Source organism: Penicillium riverlandense (assembly GCF_028828495.1).
Source record: "Penicillium riverlandense strain IBT 135883 chromosome Unknown utg000006l_segment0_segment0, whole genome shotgun sequence".
NCBI classification, from domain to species: Eukaryota; Fungi; Ascomycota; class Eurotiomycetes; order Eurotiales; family Aspergillaceae; genus Penicillium; species Penicillium riverlandense.
In genome coordinates, this window is record NW_026643197.1 from 2,069,632 (window position 1) to 2,088,286 (window position 18,655).

The following is an 18,655-nucleotide window of genomic DNA, read 5'->3' on the forward strand; positions in this document are numbered from 1 at the left end:
CCCACAACCAGCCATCGGCCCAGGCCGCCAGTAGCCGTGGCCCGCCGCCGAATCATAATTGCGGCCTGGTCCTCCCCGCAACATTTCTCCTCCCCTCCAATATTACCTTCTTCCCACACAATAAGAATGACCTCGGTGGACAAAATCCTCGCGGCCAAGTACCCGGCCAAGGCTCATGCCCGTCGCGTCGCCGAGTCCCTCAAGGCTCAGAATGGTGCCGCCGGCCTGATCTATCTGGAGGCTCAAAAGACCCGCATGATCGAGGACAGTGACGAGTCCATGCCCTTCCGGTATCCTTTCTCCCCTGTCTAGCGTGCTGTGGCCTATGACTGATTCACACGCAGGCAACGTCGTCCCTTCTTCTACCTCACTGGCTGTCTTCTGCCAGATTCCTACGTGGCATATGATATCCGCAAGGACGAGCTGATCCTCTTCATTCCGCCCGTTGACCCCGAATCCGTCATCTGGTCGGGTCTGCCTCTGTCGCCGGAGGAGGCCGTCAAGCAGTACGACGTCGACCGGGCTCTGTATACCACCGAGGTCAATGCCACGCTGGCGGCGGTCGCGGCAGCCCACGATGGGAAGACCGTGGCTTTTGCCATTGGCGAGCAGGTGTCGGAGAGCACAAGTTTCCAGGGCTTCGCCGAGACGAATACGGGGGCTCTGAAGAAAGCCATTGAAGATACTCGTGTGCTGAAGGATGCTTACGAGATTGCTCTCCTGCGCAAGGCGAACGATATATCGGCCAAGGCCCATATCGCCGCCATCCAGGCGGCCAAGACGGCAACCAACGAGCGTGAGATCGAGGCTGCCTTCATTGGGGCGTCCATTGCCAATGGTTGCCGCGAGATGTCGTATCATCCCATCGTGGCGGGTGGTGAGGGTGGCGCAACCCTCCACTACGTCAAGAACGATGAGAGCCTCGTGGACCCCGTCACCAAGAAACGCAAGAACAATGTTCTCATTGATGCCGGTGGTGAGTATCAGACCTACTGCGCCGATATTACGCGGGTGATCCCCCTGTCGGGAAAGTTCACACCCGAGACGCGCCAGATCTATGAGATTGTCCTCCAGATGCAGGACGAGTGTATTGCCATGTTGAAGGATGGCGTGCTGTGGGATGACGTGCATGCGCACGCGCACCGCGTGGCTATTCGTGGCCTGCTGAAGCTGGGTATTCTCCGCGGCTCAGAGGATGAGCTGTTCGACAAGCGCGTCAGCGTGGCTTTCTTCCCGCACGGTCTCGGTCACTACTTGGGCATGGATACCCACGACACCGGTGGCAATGCCAACTATGAGGACCAGGACAAGATGTTCCGCTACCTCCGTGTGCGTGGCCACCTACCCGCGGGCTCGGTGGTCACCGTGGAGCCAGGGGTAAGTTTATCGCGACGTGTTTCCATGACTCGGGCTAACTCCAGGTGCGCCAGATCTACTTCTGTCGATTCATCATTGAGCCCGTCCTCAAGTCCCCGGAGCTGGGCAAGTACATCGACGCCGCCGTCCTGGAGCGGTACTGGAGTGTGGGAGGCGTTCGGATAGAGGATAACATCCACATCACCAAGGATGGGTATGACAATCTGACGACGGCTCCAAAGGCGACTGCCGAGGTGGAGGGTTTGGCTCAGTAGAATGGTTTTATTGATCTCACAAAACCAATGCAATGTGCACATATGGTGGTCTCATTAGTAGACTGATGGTATCTTCAAACAATGATCATAGTTAAAAGTACAGGACACGGGGCATATTCTCATCAGATGCAGATTGTACAAGGCTCAAATACCACTGCGCAGGCGCTTTCGCGTGCTCCCTTTGGCGCCAGCCTCCACATTACCATGGTTGTTCTTTTCTGTCTTGTCCAAAACTAGGGTCAGGACATCAAAGCCGAACTCGGGAACCTCAATGCACAGCTTTTTGAAAGTATCCTCGACTTCATGCCGCAGCACATGGCTCTGAGAGGCCCAGAATCTCGCAATGGGCTTTCGAAGTGTGACATCGTCCGCCGGGGTAGTGGTGTAGACGTAGCGGGCATACAAGAGCTCGCCGCGGGGGGTTGAATTGACCCGGTGAATTTTGGAATGGGCCAAGTTTTTCAGGGCTGGCAGGTCAAGCTTCTCGGCCAGTGTGTAGACCCACGCATGCCGAAGTAGATGGTTCTCCGACTCGTCTGCGCTGGCATCGGTCCCTGGGCTCCCGGAGCTCGAGACGGAGTAGTCGCGAGTGTATAGGAACTGCAGGAAGCAGGCGAACGCTTCGACATTCTCGTTTGGTAGGTGGATGCGCCGCTATATTCAACCATCACGGCATTAGGACTTTTCGGTCTCGACATAGTGCTGAGGTGGAGACTCACCGGGCCGGAAGCTTCAAAGTTGGAGACAAACTCCGCGAGGAAGGGTGAGTCGTGGAGAAGACTTTGGTGAGCGGTCAGGACTGTCTCATTGTCGCCTTGGCCGACCACGATCTCGACGATGGGGGATGTCAGAAAACTCAGGGAGGTGAGCCCCGACTGGGATGGGAGAGGGTACGCCATTGGGGCGGGAGCAGCTGGATGATTGAGTGGAGAAGGAGAGAGGGAAACACACTCGAGGAATTTGCGGGAGCTTCTTTTCGCAGGAGTCGTGGGGTTTGGGTTGGGTGCATCTGGCAAGCTGTCTTCCTCCGCTCGGGGTGGTTGGGTGCCATTCACTGGCTGCGTGGAAACCTCCGCTTCGACATTGTTGGTCTCTGCTGGGGCTTGGACCTGCGGCGCCTCATCCATGGTGGTGGTGGCTGGCGGGTAACAAGCTGTTGCTGCAAAAGCAACAGCTTGTTGGTTGCAGAAAGCAAGAACCGAAAGTAAGTAAAGAAAGTATGGAAGCTCGGGCCAAACCAACCCCAATATCCAAACGGGCAACAGATCATCATCATCATCATCATCATCATCATTACACTTTCCTTCCCCCTCATACATCGTTACTATGTTCACCTTGCTCTCTCTCTCCCCCCAACACTATGCCTCGGGATCAAGACAATAATCACTCGCCCGCGCCCTTGGTCCAGGGCCAGCTTTCATCAGAAAACGATGGCCCGCGCAGGCGCGTGCCCGTTAAGCTGCGCGAAACCAGCCGCGCCGGCCAGTATCTACTCACTACCGAGGATTCGGAGATGCTCCAGGAAATTCTAGATATCCATCTGGAGAAACTGGGCGCGTCCTCGGAGCGGCGCTTCCTCTTCCGTGACTTGAACTTCACGCGGCAGCTCAGCACCTTCGACCGCCAGAACCCCACGTTTACCTCGTCGCAGTTCCATGGCTTCTTTGTCCTCTTCTGGCTGGGGGTGGTTCTTTTGTTGGTCAAGTTCGCGGCCAATAACTGGCGGGTCTACGGCACGCTCTGGGGCAAGAATGAGATCGTGCGCCTCATGTTCCGTAAAGATGTCCTGGTCCTCGGAGTGACCGATTTGGTGCTGTGCTGGTCCCCAACGATCTGCCTGGTGCTGCAGTGGGCTGTGCTCAAGGGATATCTCCGCTGGAGCCGGAGTGGATGGATTGTTCAGAATGTAGGCCACGACCCTGCAACCGCTTCCAGGGACTCACGCTGATATAATGCTAGATCTGGCAAGCAACATACCTGGGTGTTGCCATCTGGTGGACTTATCATCGCGATTGGCCATGGACGCACACCGTTTTCATCGTTCTACACTCGTTGACAATTTTAATGAAACAGCACAGCTATGCTTCCTATAACGGCTACTTGTCGGAACTATACAAAAAGCGAGAACTGCTCCAAGCAAGACTAAAGCGGCTGGAAGAACAGAGCCCGGAGAGCTCTGCATCACAAGGCCAGGCGTCTGCCATCCAGCAGACCGATCTCCAGAACATTGCGGTTCTCGAACAGGAGGACCATCGCCGCCTGTCCAAACCCCCCAACTTGGATCAAGAGCTCGTGTTGCTGGCTAAGACCATGGAGACAGGGACCCCGCTGAATCCACCCCAGGTGCAATCGTTGACCAGGCTGCTCCGATATGAAATTGATCTACTATCGGACGTGCTCAAGGGCAAATGTTCCTTGACCAAGAACTATTACCCGCGCAACCTGACTCTGAAAGACTTTTGCGACTTCAATACGATGCCTACTTTGGTTTATGAGCTCGAGTATCCGCGCACGGAGCGCATTGACTGGCTCTACGTGGCGGAGAAGACGGCCGCCACGTTTGGCATCATCGTGGTGATGATTGCTGTGTCGCAGTCGTGGATCTACCCCGTGGTCATGTATACCGTGCGCATGAAGGAGTCTGGGATGACAGTCCAGCAGCGGATGCAGGAATTCCCCTGGGTGCTCAGCGATTTGTTGTTCCCGTTCATGATGGAGTATCTCCTGACCTTCTATCTGATCTGGGAGTGTGTCGTAAGTGAGAGAACGGCCCGTTTGCTACCCTGCTAACCGAACCAGCTCAACGCCGTCGCTGAAATCACTCGTTTCGCGGACCGCGGGTTCTACGCGGCCTGGTGGAATTCAACATCGTTTGATCAGTTTGCGCGCGACTGGAACCGCCCGGTGCACAACTTCCTGCTGCGGCATGTCTACCACAGCTCCATCAGCACGTTCCAGCTATCGCGACTGTCCGCCAGTCTAGTGACGTTTCTTCTTTCCGCCTGTGTGCACGAGCTGATCATGCTGTGTCTGTTCCGGCGCCTCCGTGGCTACCTGCTCATCCTCCAGATGTGCCAATTGCCCCTGGTAGCCCTGAGCCGCACCCGGCTCCTACGCGGCCGGCACCTGCTTGGAAATGTGATTTTCTGGTTAGGCATCTTCACGGGGCCGAGTCTACTGTGCAGCCTGTATCTAATTATTTGATAATCATGAATCTGCCCCACCTCTCCATCTACCCCTCGTAGCCTCGTCTCCACGTATCAACCTAACACCTCACTGCCGTTAACTCCAAATCTCTGTTCATCATGGCCTCTAACCCTCCCGGAACATGCTGCACCGTCGGCGTCAAGCACGAAGGTGAAGCCCAGGGCCAGTTCCAACAGGTCGCCAATGGTATGGAGTGAACGTTGTAGTTGAAGTGATACACTGCTCACTCTGTCTCCCCAGTCGAGTCTTACATTGCCCGCCCGGCGGATGGCTCAACCAAGCGCGCCATCCTGCTGCTCACCGATGTGATCGGCCACCGCTTCATCAACGCCCAGCTGATCGCCGACCAGCTGGCCGCGAATGGCTTGTTCGTCGTCATGCCTGATCTGTTCCACGGTGACCCGGTCCCGCTGAACCGCCCGGCCGATTTCGATATTATGGCCTGGCTCAAGGGTCCCCCCGGCCACCTACCGGACCGCGTCGAGCCCGTGGTCAAGGGCGTGCTGAAGGAGATGCGCGACAGCATGGGCTGTGAGCGTGTCGGGGCTATCGGCTACTGCTTTGGAGTTCGTTGATCGTTAACCCTATTACTTAGAGGATTCCTGCTCATCCGCTTTATCTGACCAGGCTAAATACGCGGTTCGATCGCTGCAGCCAGGCCTGTTTGATGTCGCCTATGTTGCTCACCCCAGCTTCGTTGAGGCCGACGAGCTCAAAGCGATCAAGGGTCCTCTGTCCATTGCCGCTGCGGGTAAGTCTCTGTGTCCTTCGGTATGACTGACCAGCTCTAATTGTGTCGACATAGAAACCGACTCGATCTTCCCCGCGCCTAAGCGCCATGAGTCGGAGGAGATCCTGGCTAAGGTGGGCCAGCCCTACCAGATCAATTTGTTTTCTGGCGTGGAGCACGGTTTCGCCGTCCGCGCGGACATTTCCAAGCCGGAAATCAAGTTTGCCAAGGAGACCGCATTTACGCAGGCCGTAACCTGGTTCAACCAGTACCTGTAGGCTGTTTGTCTATTGTGATTATGGACTTGTCCATACATTCAAGGCGCGATAACACAGAAGTCACTCATTTTTGCATAAAAGGGCAACTGGCAGTTCGAGCCACATCTTTTTTCAAGTACAGCGGAGAGAGGATGTACATGCAGTGAAACGTAGAGTAAAACAGACAGAACTTCCCCGCCAACAAGGTCCGTAGGGCCTTACACCACCCTCCGAGGTAGATGCCCGCGAAAGCTCATGGAGCAAAGTGTAAACGGCCTCAAGGTACGACCAGAAGGTCGAAGGCTTGTCTACATTTTCTCGTACGTGGCCATGAGAGAGCCTGTGATACGGAGTCAGCAGATGACCATAAAAATGGGAAACCAAGACACTTACCAATGAACGTAGTAACCAGGCGAGACCGCACTTGGCAGATATCCTCCGGCACGAGCCAGATGGTGGCTCCCATCTTGCGAGCGATACTGATACTCAGTTTGGCGTTGGCATACGCCTCGTCATCGGTCTTGCCGGGGGTCACCAGGTCATAATCCACGTAGCTGCTCTTCATGCCATTGAGCACGTCGAGCAGGAACACCCCCGATCCGATGGACGGGTCCTTGAAGCTGCGGACCGCGGATGTGCGGCCTCCACTGCGGGACATCTCATTTGCCCATTTGATCATCTCTGCATCGGTGATCTCCCGCTTGCCCAGCCGCTGTGCGAGAGCAGAGAGAGTGTTGGTGATGTCGCGGCGCATCAACTGCCACACCAGACCCAGTGTGAGGGTCCGCTGGCCGTCGGTGATATCGGCGCCCTGCACGGCCACCAGAGAGAAACCGTTGTGCTTTCCGAGCTCGATGGCATAGTTGGTGTTCTCTACCGCCTTGAACCGCATCATCTCACCACCTGACGCCGGGGGCTTGTTGACATGCCTCCAGTTGACACTTCCAGGAATGACCTTTTCGTACGCCTGTAGTAGAATGCTGCCATCCCGCAGATCATCAAACAGCGAGTTCACCGCGGGCTGAACATCCAGAGAGTTCAGCCAGAGGGTGAAGACTCGGGCTTCACGCTCGCCCTCGGCATCAAAGTCTTCGATCTCCAGCTTGTCTTCTTCGGTAATCGGTTCCAGCCCGGGGTGGGTGTTGAACAGATTGGCAACAAAGGCAAGGTTCAGCTTCGGATTTCCAGCGACGAGAGAGGTTGGGGTCAGAAATTTGCGGCACTCCAACTTTTCGGCGTTTGTGAGGACCTGTTCGGCACGTTGCAGTAGGTCTCTGGTCTGGAGAGGGCCACGGGAGCAGAGATCGGGAGCCAGCTGGTTCAGCAGAACCGTGTAGTTCTCGCCATCCTTCACATCGGTGGAGAAATTCGTCACTCTAACCATGAAAATTAGCAATCAGCCCCCAGCTACAGCACATCAGGGTTTAAATCCGCCATACCTTCGCTCCCACTTGGCATTCTTGAGGTGGTAGTTGAACCAACGGAGTAGAATTTGCTCCGGAGGCAACCGCAGGAACTGCTCTAGGGTCTCGTCCTCTTCCAGCAACCGGTACAGCTCGGGATGGAGCTTGATATCAATCTTGCCGAGAAGACCACGACGGATAACCTGCCAGATCAGGCCCAGGATGAGATGCTCGCGGACCTCAATGATGTCGCCACTGCCGATATTGACCACGGAGCAACCGATACCCTTGGCCGAGTTGATGACGATGTTGTTGTTCTCGGTCATGTGGAAAGCGTTCAATGCCTTGATCTTCTTCCCTGCCTTGTTCAAGACACGCTCATCAATGGTGTCGGGCACGCTGTCGTTGATCAGCTTCGCCAACACCAATCCATCTTTGCACTTGTCAAACATCTCAAAGGTGTCCGTAGGAAAAGGCAGGAGATTGCCGATATCTGGATCGCCGGCGAGAACGGCATTGATGTGTCTTGTAAACTCGGTTCGCTCATCTTCGTTGATCGTATGCGTGACGTTGGCCGAAGAGCCCTGAACATGGATCCGGCCTCCCACGCTGCCCTTGGAAGCGTGGCCGCGAGCGCCCGCGCCCGCGCCCGCTGCGGCCCCTTGGATCACCGCGGCGGGGCTGGCAGCGGCGGCGGCAGCCGGAGCCGGTGCTGTTCGAAGCCTCGATACCAGCTAATGTAGTCTTAGCGCCTGTATCACCGGCGGGGGTTAAATCACGTACATCAATATAGTCCTCGAGCTCCACCCGTCGGGAGCTATCGAGTTCAACGTTCTTCAACGCCTGGCGCACAACGTCGTACGGCTGCCGTTCTGATTGCTGGGCGGCCTTGATCACAGTGGATTCGTCCAGGTAGCCCCGGTCATCGACATCCAGCCGATTAAAAGCATCCTGCAGAGAGAAGATTTCGCCCTGGTCGAGCTGAGGGAACTTCCTACAATGAAGCCACCACGTCAGCAGCATCCGGAAGGTACGGGGGAGGGACGACAACGGACTTCTGAAGCTTGAGAGCATTCATGGTGGAGGAACAACCTGCCAGTCCGAGAGAGAGACGGACTCAGGAGAACTCTGGAGGTGGGTAGAAGGGTAGAAGTGGTAGGGAAGGGACAATGGGAAGGAAGGGAGGGAAGTTGGTGGGCAGTGCAGGGACGCCTGAGTATACTTTGGTGGGGGAGTGAATAATGGCAGGAGCCTGGCAGTCAGCAGCCGTAATGGTAACGACGGGAGGTATGGCTGTACCGAGTGGGTACTGGAGGAGTACCTGCACATTCCCATGACAACACACGGAAAGTCAAGTATCTGCCAAGTACCCCTCCCGTCCCATTACCACTACCCTCAATACATCATGAATGACCGTTGCTTTTCGTTCCTTCCACTCTCCTCATATTACTACTGCTGCGACTCGACCTGTCAGCGTTTGATCCGTGATTTTACGGGACATGTCTATCCCTACGTCTATAGAGGATAGATAGATAGACATGATACCTCCCTAGAGCCAACCCCGAAGCTCACCGAACCGAAATGATGTCATGCGCCTAGATCGGGTCTACGACCATCAGGAACAAACAAGTCTTCTAACACACCATTCACATTCTCTGTCTCTCACCACCGCCATTGCCCTTCACGCTGCTTCGCTTCACCCTCTGCCGGGCTCGCCCGACCACCATGGCCGGTGTTGAGCAGAAATCCTTCCTGGGCTCCCTCTCGCCGTGGGGGACGCCACGTGCGTCGACGCCGCAGTCGGGCCACCAGCACGGGCAAGAAGTCCTCCAACGTTCCCAGGGCGAGGACCACACGGTGACACACCGGCACAAACTGAGTGCGCGTCTCTACCCTCGGGATTGCCCCGCACTGAAGGTGCGATGGTTTTACGCGGTGGACTCCCCCAAGCGCAAACCCGCTCTGCTGGGGGAAAAGAAGCCCGACCAGAAAGCCTTACCCCTGCCGAAGAAATTCATTCCTTTCTCGATGAAAGACTCGCAGTCGATCGAGGCAACCTTTCAGCGACTCGCCGACATTGAGGATACCCGCGAGGGAAGCGACACTCCCGGCTCGAATGAACCCGAGGTGTCGACAAAAGTGCCCGTGAACGAGGACTTCCTCTTCGATGTGGACGTGGAACGACGGGAGCTGGCTCCCGCATACTGGGTTGGCCCCGTCTACGAGGTCCGTCGAGGCACATGGTTCTTCCAGGATGGGTCCACGCTGAAGCCATGCGAAGAAAACCTCGCCACGCAGCTCGAAGAAGGTTATCTCAAGGTGCGACCATGGAGACCAGACACGACGCAGCCAAGTCTGGAAAGGCCTGCGCCCAAGTCAAACGAGCATGATCGCTCCGGTGGCACGGTTGATCATGGCACTGCCCAGCCTACCTCTACAGGAGCTGCTGCCCCCTCCCAAGGTACCGCTGGGACGGGGCCCTCTGTCCCTCCCATAGAGCGTCAACAGTATCGACTGTTCGGCGCATATATGAACAGGATCGTTGCCTATCAAGACTCGTCGACCGCCTGGGTGATCAATGATGATTTCATGTCGCGTGTTAGCACAACCGTATATCAAAAGTTAGGCGGGATCCCGGGTACCAAAGTCATCCGCGGTGATCAAGAGCTCAAACGATCCAAAGAGCCGGTTGAATCGAAAAATCCGGAATCAAAGAATATAGAAAAGGCATCGGCTCCCTCCGCCCCGGAGCCTTCTTCAGCCCAGTCTCAGCAATTAGAAGCACCGACCTCTTTGAAAGCGCCCCGGACAGAAAAGTCCGAAGGTGATGAAAACAATATCCAAAATCCAAGATCTACATTGGAGCGACAAATGTCGTCTCTAGCTGGTGAACCGCAGAACCCGGCCGAGTTAGAAGAACAGGCCCGAATGCAAGAAGAGCAGGAAATGGAAGACTCGAGAGAAGTCGACGGCGAAGACCGAGAACGAGAAGTCGACCATCTCATTCTGGTCACTCATGGCATCGGTCAACGGCTCGGTTTACGATTGGAGAGCATTAACTTCATCCACGACGTGAACGTCCTTCGCAAAACCCTGAAAGGGGTTTATAAAGCCTCGCCTGATCTGCAGGCACTGAATGCCGCATTCCCGGACAGCAATCGGAACTGTCGAGTTCAAGTACTTCCTGTGTGAGTAGCAAAGTATCTGACCCTCCCCAGCCTGCCATGCTGACATTCATTCAGATGCTGGCGACACCTCCTGGATTTTCCTTATCGAGGGGTTCGACAGAATCGCAAGGAACTGGATCTGGCCGATGCAGACGCTCTAGAAGACGACACGTATCCAGGCCTGAGTGATATCACACTAGAAAGCGTCCCCGCGGTGCGAAACCTGATCTCCGACCTGGCCATGGATGTGCTGCTTTATCAAAGTAGATACTGCGAGCATATCTCCAACATTGTGAAGCAGGAGTGTAACCGGATTTTGGACCTTTACAGACAGCGCAACCCATCTTTCAAGGGTTCGGTCAGCTTGTGCGGTCATTCCCTGGGGAGTGCCATCTTGTTTGATATCCTGTGCCATCAGCCAGACCACCTGCATCCAAGCCATGAAAAGGGGAATGCTTCGATCCATTCCGACGGAGGGAGTCCCGCCTTGGACTTTGAATGTGAAGAATTTTTCTGTCTGGGCTCCCCCATTGCCCTGTTCCAGATGCTGAAGGGGAAAACGATTGCCGGGTACGCCCCACCGGGGAAGAGAAGCCGCAACAGTACGTTGGACGTTGATATCAATCCTGAGAGTTTGGGGGCTGCTTCCAAACGGGACTCGCATATTAGTTCCGCAGCCCGGATGGGGGACAACTCTGCCATCTTCTCCTCGCCGCGGTGTCGCGATCTCTACAACATCTTCCATCCATCAGATCCAGTGAGCTACCGTCTCGAGCCACTCATCTCTCCTGCCATGGCCGCGCTCAAGCCGCAGCCCTTACCCTCGGTCAAGAAGAGTCTCTGGACCGCCTCGGGCCAAAGCCTTTCCGTGCTCGGTTCTCGCATGGGCCAGAGTATGGGATCTCTATGGACCAACTTCACCACTGGAGTGGCCAGCAGTTTGTTGAATCGCAGCCTCGGACTGCCTGCCGACGAGGCCCATGCCGGGAAGTTGGCTGGCCATCCCGCGGGCCATAAGCGGACTCAGTCGGGCTCCCCCGGGAAGGAGAATCCGAAGATCATTTCCAGACCCTGATCGAATCCGACCTGGAGACGCTGTACGATGGCTTCCAAAAGACCCGACACAACCAGAAGAAGACCGACCCGGGGGATGCCGACACCGACCTGGAGGCCGAAGATCAAGAGCGCAAGCTGCGACTGGAAGATGCCAAAGTGCGTGCCTTGAACGCCAATGGCCGGGTCGACTACAGTGTGCAAGAGTACGTCTTCATATCCATTCCATGACGGTCCTGGCTAACCAACCAACTCTTTCCGCAGGGGCGCCTTCGACATCTCGTTGATTGCTAGCATTGCCAGCCACCTCACTTACTGGGGCGATGAGGATGTCAACCACTTCATGCTGTCGCAGATGCTGTCACGGAGAAGTCGACATCGGCGTCCAGTCCCGTAGCTTGTTCAAGAGTACCGTAGTAGTGGATCCGCCCAAGCGGGTTAGACTCGGTTGTGTTCGCACCCAACCCGGTTTTCTTTTTTCCTCTCTTTCTCCCTTTGTCGTCTCCTCCCACCACTCCCTCCCTCACTCACCATGAGCCCCGAACTCCAGCAGGTCCTCAAAGTCTGGGATCGGACACGCACCAACAGCCCCATCTACGAGTTCCTTCTCGACGCCATTGATGTGTATGACGCCGAGAAGGGCGTTGTCCGCGCCCGTCTCCAGGTCGGACCGCGCCACCTGAACTCCAAGGGCACGTTGCACGGAGCCTTCTCAGCAACCGTGACGGACTGGGCCGGGGGTCTCTCCATCGCGTCGTGTGGGTTGGATGCCACGGGGGTCAGTACCGACATCCACGTCAACTACCTGTCCACGGCGACGGCGGGCGACTGGCTAGAGATCGAGGGCCGGGCAAACAAAGTGGGCAAATCGCTGGCCTTCACGACCGTGTCCATCTCCAAGAAGACCGAGTCTGGGCTGTCACTGGTGGCGCAGGGATCGCACACCAAGTATGTGAGAGCGCGATCCTAGAATCATCAAATAGATAGATCCCTGATAAATACCGCCATCTTCTTTACCTCCAGCATGACACGCATGTGCTTTGAATGCTGGAGTCACTCGGATGGCGGAGAGCGACCATCACTCCATTCGGTGTGCTTTAGATGCGTGGTGCTCCTGGATGGGCGCGGCGCAATTCAGAATGGGAACATTTTAAGTAATCATCCTTCCCCTATCATAAATATCATTCTTCCTCTCCTTCTTTCTTCCACTATTCCTTCCAACCCCCAACCTCAACACGCTCTACGGTCGCTTCTGCCACCCTGGTGCCGAATGGAGCCTCATACCCCCTGTATCCTTCTGCTTTGATTCCCTTCCCCGTTGCTTGCCTCCCCATAACCGCCCTGCCCCACCCGGCCTGTCAAGGGGTCGTGATGGATCCGTCCGATAATAATAATAATAATGCCACCAAACCCGCGCCATCCCTGGATCCGGAGTCACCGGTCAAGAGCGCGCCCAGCAATGGCGACACTCGGTCTCAACCCTCCATTGCCGGCGTTGCAGTACCCCAGGAACTTATCGATTACTCTCTCAACTTCCTCTCCACGTCCAGCAACGAGCGCCTCCTCGGCGTATTCGCTGCTCTGGCCCTGGCCACCTACATCATACTCGGTAGAATTGGGCTGCTCCTGATCGGAGTCGCCGTGGGGGTCATCCTGCATGCCTCCTGGGAGGGACCCGACCTGGATGCGAAGGGCGAAGGGTCGCGCGCACGGAAATCCAGCAAGCGCAAAGAGCTTGCGCTGGAATTGTCCAACAGGTTGCTCGACTGGCAGGCTCGGAACATCCCTGCAGAGGCTGAAAATGAAAAGGCCGCGCCATTGAATGCGCTGGAGGATTTGTCGAGCCTAGACTTGGAATACTCGACCTTCCAGCCCGCGACGGGTGCGGCGTTGAGGGCGCTCACCGATGCAGTCATCAAAGACTATGTGAAGTAAGGCCCTTTCTCAGCAGCTCGACGAATGTAAACTCAGATCAACTCTAGATACTGGTACGAGCCGATTCTACCCTCTGAATCGACCTTCCCACTATCCTGCCGACGCATCTTGACTCATTTCATCACTTCCATATCCTCTCACGTCTCGCGCAAGCGAACCGAGGACACCTTTCTTCAATTCCTGACCAACTCCTCGTCCATCATCATCGTGTTCCTGAATGAACTCGCTGCGGCGTTTGCGGCTGTCCCTTCTGCGTCTATGGAAGCCGAGAAGGTTGTGGAGCACTACCTTATGCAATCCCCAGATAGCAGTTTGGCAAATATTCTGTCCGGGCAACAGCAGCGCAAGAAGCTGAACATGATAGCGGATGATATCCTGTCCAGCTACCTCGAGTCCAAATCGTACAGTTGCTCCTCGGTCCGAGACTTTTGTCGTGAGGTGTTTGCAGGTCTTGTCCTCGAGTCCACCGTCATCAGCATGGCTCGCCCCGAATTCATCAATGGGTGGATCATCTATCTTCTTGAAGACGGAGAGTCTGAAATCATGCATGCGATCGATGCTGGTGTCGAAGGTGCACGGAATCAGGGTGTCAGTGCGCCTCTGAGCAATCCAACTTTGGACTCGACGCCCAAATCGACCGAAAACCGGCGGAGCCAGGTGAATAAAGACACGGAAGAAGCGATGTTTGAGGCAAAGCGGTTGAGCGCACTAATGGCATCTCAAGATACGCACATCGTGGACCCTGCTGAACGGCCGCCTGAAGTCAATCAGCCCCTCGAGATCTCTACTCTCGGTGCCGACAACCCGCAGGAGTCGGTTGCAGGCACAGTGAAGAGTGACGGAGGCGTCAACGCCAGTCAACCAACTTCTCCTTCCTTGCCACATTTGACCCTGCACGGCGCACTTGTATTGGTGGATTATAGTTCTACAGCCAATGACAAAGGAACCATCAAATCGCGACCGTCGGGAGATTATATGCTACAAGTTGAACCCGCATCCAGCGGATCCACTGGATGGATGGTATTCCGAAAATACTCGGATTTTCAGTCTCTTCATGAAATGCTCGAGACCGTTTCACGGCTGAACCGGATTCAAGCCTTTTCCGAGCGGTACCCTACCCTGCCCCACTGGAAAGGTAAAACGAGGCAAGGTCTGGCTCGGGAGTTGGAGAAGTATCTGCAGGATGCCTTGAAGCACGAATCCCTTGCCGAAACCGACCGCATACGACGATTCCTGGAGAGAGATGGTGGCTCCGGCAGCGAAGCGGCCAGTGCTGCCAAGCCCGGGTTTTCTTTCCCCAACCAAACCGCCTTTGAGAACATGGGCAAGGGCGTCCTGGGCGCGCTCACCAATGCTCCCAAGGGCGTGGCCGGGGGTGGCAAAGCCGTCTTCGATGGAGTGACCGGGGTATTCGGGGGTGTCGCTGGAAACAGTCGAAAGCCTGCTAGTACTACCGCGCCATCATCATCCCATCTACCGAGTCTGTCGAAAACTGATAGTGAGCCCCTATCCGTCACTGGAAGCACCAGCGGCCCAAGCCGTGCGGCTTCATATGACGCAGACCGCCAGTCTAGTGACCGCCCCATGTCTATGCTATCCAGTGAACCGGGAGGGTCTCCTGCGCTGGTGCCTTCTCCGAGTGATTCTTCCTTTGAATTTACCAAGGCTGAATCTTCGAGGGATCTATCGGCCGGTGAAATCACCGATGATGCAAAACAGACAATGAATCAAAGCGATGTTCAGGCCTCTGCGTCGACGCTCGCACATTCAGATGGCCGCATCTCGCTGGATTCTACTAGCCGTCCCTCGGGACTAGATCCGAAAGAGAGTACCGAAATCTCTTCATCCGTGAGCGGGCCAGCTCCTGAGCACGGTGAGCCTGCTGCTACTGCCACTCAAGGAACCCGCAAGCAGGGTAGCCCTATCACAGCCGACGAGACTCAGATCGCAGTAGAGCTGATCTTTGCTGTTATCAACGAGCTCTACACCCTGTCCTCTGCATGGAACATCCGCCGGACGCTGCTGAACGCGGCCAAGTCATATATTTTGCGCCCTGGAAGCCCGACCTTGGAGACGATCCGCACTCTGCTGCAGGACTCGATGATCGAGGCCCATACGTCGGACGAGGCGCTGGGGGAGTATCTCACCAAGCTTCGGGAGAATGCGCTCCCCACAGAGGAAGAACTAGGCGCCTGGCCTCCGCCACCCAGCGAAGAGGAGAAAGCCGAGCTACGGGAGAAGGCGCGGAAGCTCTTCGTGCAGAGGGGGATCCCTCAGGCGCTGACGAGTGTTATGGGGGCGGCTGCCAGTCGGGAGGCGCTGGAGAAGATCTTTGACAGTCTCCAGGTGGACACGGTGGCCCGGGGCTTTGTGTTCTCGATCATGCTGCAGGGTTTGCGGGTGCTCGCCCTCTGAAAACGACGCCGGTGTCTCTTCTGTCTGTATATAGGATTAGTAATATAGATAATACTTATCACCACGTGATCTATATGTCGCGCGTCTCTCGATCTCGCCGTCTGTCTTTCTCTTCCCACAATTCATCCGCCACCATGACATCCCGAAAACGCTCATCGGGAGATGATCTTGTCGAGGACAACTCTCACAAAAAGGCCAAAGTCAGCCATCGTGATACGAGCAAGGTGGACTCCAATGGAGATCGATACTGGGAGATCTCGAAGATGCGCCGTGTCACCGTCTCTTCGTTCCGAGGAAAGACTCTGGTGAACGTTCGAGAATACTACGAGAAGGACGGCCAAGAGCTGCCAGGGAAGAAGGTGGGCGGTCCACGCTCTTCCCGTTGATCTGACTGACTGGAGATGGATTCGTTTTTGCAGGGCATTTCCATGCCAGTGGACCAGTTCGCGGCACTCGTGACGTTGCTTCCGGAGATTGAGCAGTCTCTCACACAGCAGGGTCAGTCATTGCCGCGCCCGAATTACTCTGGTGACGGTGACGGGAACCGGGGCGATTCGGAGGATATGGAACAGGACAATTTGAAGCCTGACAAGCAGAACATTGAGGCCACGAGCGATGAGGACAGTGAGGCCTGATTTCCTAACTACGCTGCTTATGAGGAACTCGGGCCAATATCCACGGTTAACAGTTATTCCTGTCACGATCTAATGAATTCTCCATCGGTTTCGAGATGTGCTTTTCTCTCTAGTTTAATCGAGTCAACCCCAGACGGCTCAGCGGTATGGTATGTTGGACTTGTCTATAGTACAGTAATGTCATTACATCACAACCACGAAGGTGGATTCGTAACGACCCCTATATGCAGAGATACCTATCGATATACTACTGGGCACGTACGCCTAGATGACTTGATCTACGACAGCCGGAGACTGAAGAATCCCGGCCAACTTCAAGATGTTCATCAGTCGTAATTGAATTGTTTAGCAGCCTTAGTGCAAATCGCCCATGATGTCCTCGTCCATGTCCAACCCAACCTGCTCGCTCGTGTTCTCGCCGGACCCGGCCCACAACTGACTCTTCTGCACATTGTCGATATATTCATTACTCAAACCCAGCTGGTGGCTGCTCTGTTCGAGGTTGCTCATCAACGTCTTCAATGATCGACCCTCGTTCCTTAGTTGGATTTGCACCTCCATCTCATGCGACAGTCGGGGCAAATGTGACACGTCTGACAGACGGAGCATCGTGGAGCTAGCCCGTTTCTGGGAATGGAGTAGTCGCGCGGCCAAATCACCCGACATAACCAAAGACGCAATGATTGACTCGGCGTCCTCTTCGGTGGTAGGCCACGGGAGTGCTTGCCCCGCAAGATCGGCCATGGTCAAGGCAGCAAAGGTCTTGCCCAGTCTGATCACTGTGTGCTTATAAAAGGCATTCGTCACCTGCGCGACGAGGCCCGTGTTGTTGTCCTGCCGGGGGAAATCAGTGAGATTGAAACATCCAAGATCATGATAGGTCGACCATAACTTACCATGCTCCAAACATGCTCAGCAGCATTCACCTCAGCCTTCAATCTTCCGACATCATCACGCTCAAAAGTCTGGGCAAGTGTGATGTACGGCCGAGTCAGGGACTGATACATCTTCGCCGCATGTGGACTGGTCAAACTCGGAGGGGGGCATAGCTGGACCATCTATTATCAGCAACTCGCAGCTCACATGAGGAATCCGATCTCGTCACCTACCTTTCCCTTCTCAAGCAAACCCACTAGAATCCATTTCTTGTAAGCCTCCACCATGATCATGCTCAAGGAGCCGGCAATAGGCATTGAGATGACAATCCCGAGAAAGTGCAATGCTTTGCGCCATTGTTTCAGGGCCATGTATATCATGCCTCCATAAAGGAAGTATTGCAGGTAATCCTTGGATGACAGCTTGGATGAGAAACCCGAGGCGTCACCCATAAAAGCGAGGCTGGAGTCGTACTCTGAACAGAGCAGAGGCTGGGTAGCTTTGGAATCTGTTCGACCGACTAAGGCAGGAAAATAACAAATGTGTTTATCCAAGACTGGAAGGGCGCAAGAGTACGTCCGGGCGCGCAGGCAGAGTCGAACGAGGAGCAAATGGGTCGAGGTGAAGACAGCACAGGAAGGATCGAGGCGAAGCATAGCATCCCTGACCACGCGTGCACCTAACAGGGGCTATAGATGGTCAGAAACGAGTCGAGGGGATCTAAATGCGAGATATGCTTGCCTTTGAAGCTGCCTGTGCAGCTCTTCCCACGAGTTCGACAAGCTGACGCCATTCCTGGCCCACATATCTGACCTGGACACTATCGAAGGTTTTGAGAAACTGTACGGCCCTTGTCCATAGCTTCCCTGTAGGCCACACGTCCCCCGGGAGGTTTTCGCTCGTCCTTTCCTTGGCCTTCTGGATCTGTAACCGCAGGATTAACAAAAAGGCGACTGAATCGGCGGATGGATCGAAATTCTACTCAAGGGGTTAGCTTCCGAGCGACAGATTGGCTAGACCCGAACGTGCCACGTACGTCGAGGAGAGAATCGTCGCGGGCGAAGCTGCTGAGAGCGTCGGTGGAGAGCAAATGGCGAAAGTAGGCCACGAGGTCGCGTATGCGGTCGTCATAGAGCTCATCGGATAGGTCTGTGGGGTTGTGTAGGCGTGCAGAGGCCGAGGTGAGCTCTGCGAGGGAGACGGTCATGTTGGCCCAGGGGAGTGTGGATGGGAAAGTGTAGACGGGAACGAGTGAAGGGAAGAAGCAGGATGACAAAAGGAAGGAAGGTTGGATGACCCAGGACCACTCAACTCAGGTGATCTTTGCCCTTCTGCGTCTTCCTTCC

The 18,655-nt window shown here is 55.4% G+C and overlaps 9 protein-coding genes across 9 annotated transcripts; 6 read left to right on the forward strand and 3 right to left on the reverse strand.

The window, feature by feature from the left end:
• Window positions 1–126: 126 nt before the first annotated feature.
• On the forward strand, window positions 127–1,631 carry N7474_007059 (aminopeptidase P family protein; the record flags this gene model as incomplete). The annotated part of the gene is made up of 3 exons (XM_057198469.1): window positions 127–290; window positions 345–1,377; window positions 1,431–1,631. The coding sequence occupies 3 exons, from the start codon at window positions 127–129 to the stop codon at window positions 1,629–1,631; spliced, it is 1,398 nt and encodes a 465-aa protein (XP_057051909.1).
• Window positions 1,632–1,775: 144 nt separating this feature from the next.
• On the reverse strand, window positions 1,776–2,758 carry N7474_007060 (uncharacterized protein; the record flags this gene model as incomplete). Its single annotated transcript, XM_057198470.1, has 2 exons — window positions 1,776–2,285; window positions 2,351–2,758. 2 exons carry the CDS (start codon window positions 2,756–2,758, stop codon window positions 1,776–1,778), a joined length of 918 nt encoding a protein of 305 aa, XP_057051910.1.
• A 233-nt stretch (window positions 2,759–2,991) lies between these two features.
• On the forward strand, window positions 2,992–5,846 carry N7474_007061 (Sterol O-acyltransferase ACAT/DAG/ARE; the record flags this gene model as incomplete). The annotated part of the gene is made up of 7 exons (XM_057198471.1): window positions 2,992–3,537; window positions 3,591–4,385; window positions 4,431–4,819; window positions 4,982–5,024; window positions 5,084–5,404; window positions 5,497–5,589; window positions 5,673–5,846. 7 exons carry the CDS (start codon window positions 2,992–2,994, stop codon window positions 5,844–5,846), a joined length of 2,361 nt encoding a protein of 786 aa, XP_057051911.1.
• A 287-nt stretch (window positions 5,847–6,133) lies between these two features.
• On the reverse strand, window positions 6,134–8,306 carry sac6 (fimbrin; the record flags this gene model as incomplete). The annotated part of the gene is made up of 5 exons (XM_057198472.1): window positions 6,134–6,165; window positions 6,219–7,201; window positions 7,265–7,962; window positions 8,012–8,222; window positions 8,263–8,306. 5 exons carry the CDS (start codon window positions 8,304–8,306, stop codon window positions 6,134–6,136), a joined length of 1,968 nt encoding a protein of 655 aa, XP_057051912.1.
• A 647-nt stretch (window positions 8,307–8,953) lies between these two features.
• On the forward strand, window positions 8,954–11,845 carry N7474_007063 (DDHD family phospholipase; the record flags this gene model as incomplete). Its single annotated transcript, XM_057198473.1, has 4 exons — window positions 8,954–10,416; window positions 10,471–11,401; window positions 11,464–11,654; window positions 11,713–11,845. The coding sequence occupies 4 exons, from the start codon at window positions 8,954–8,956 to the stop codon at window positions 11,843–11,845; spliced, it is 2,718 nt and encodes a 905-aa protein (XP_057051913.1).
• A 135-nt stretch (window positions 11,846–11,980) lies between these two features.
• N7474_007064 (PaaI family thioesterase) lies at window positions 11,981–12,418 on the forward strand (the record flags this gene model as incomplete). The annotated part of the gene is made up of 1 exon (XM_057198474.1): window positions 11,981–12,418. The coding sequence occupies one exon, from the start codon at window positions 11,981–11,983 to the stop codon at window positions 12,416–12,418; it is 438 nt and encodes a 145-aa protein (XP_057051914.1).
• A 401-nt stretch (window positions 12,419–12,819) lies between these two features.
• N7474_007065 (uncharacterized protein) lies at window positions 12,820–15,798 on the forward strand (the record flags this gene model as incomplete). Its single annotated transcript, XM_057198475.1, has 2 exons — window positions 12,820–13,379; window positions 13,431–15,798. 2 exons carry the CDS (start codon window positions 12,820–12,822, stop codon window positions 15,796–15,798), a joined length of 2,928 nt encoding a protein of 975 aa, XP_057051915.1.
• A 134-nt stretch (window positions 15,799–15,932) lies between these two features.
• Window positions 15,933–16,433, forward strand: N7474_007066 (transcriptional coactivator p15/PC4 family protein; the record flags this gene model as incomplete). The annotated part of the gene is made up of 2 exons (XM_057198476.1): window positions 15,933–16,157; window positions 16,218–16,433. The coding sequence occupies 2 exons, from the start codon at window positions 15,933–15,935 to the stop codon at window positions 16,431–16,433; spliced, it is 441 nt and encodes a 146-aa protein (XP_057051916.1).
• Window positions 16,434–16,787: 354 nt separating this feature from the next.
• N7474_007067 (putative COP9 subunit 3) lies at window positions 16,788–18,516 on the reverse strand (the record flags this gene model as incomplete). The annotated part of the gene is made up of 5 exons (XM_057198477.1): window positions 16,788–17,267; window positions 17,330–17,482; window positions 17,543–17,998; window positions 18,081–18,287; window positions 18,346–18,516. 5 exons carry the CDS (start codon window positions 18,514–18,516, stop codon window positions 16,788–16,790), a joined length of 1,467 nt encoding a protein of 488 aa, XP_057051917.1.
• Between the last annotated feature and the right edge of the window lie 139 nt (window positions 18,517–18,655).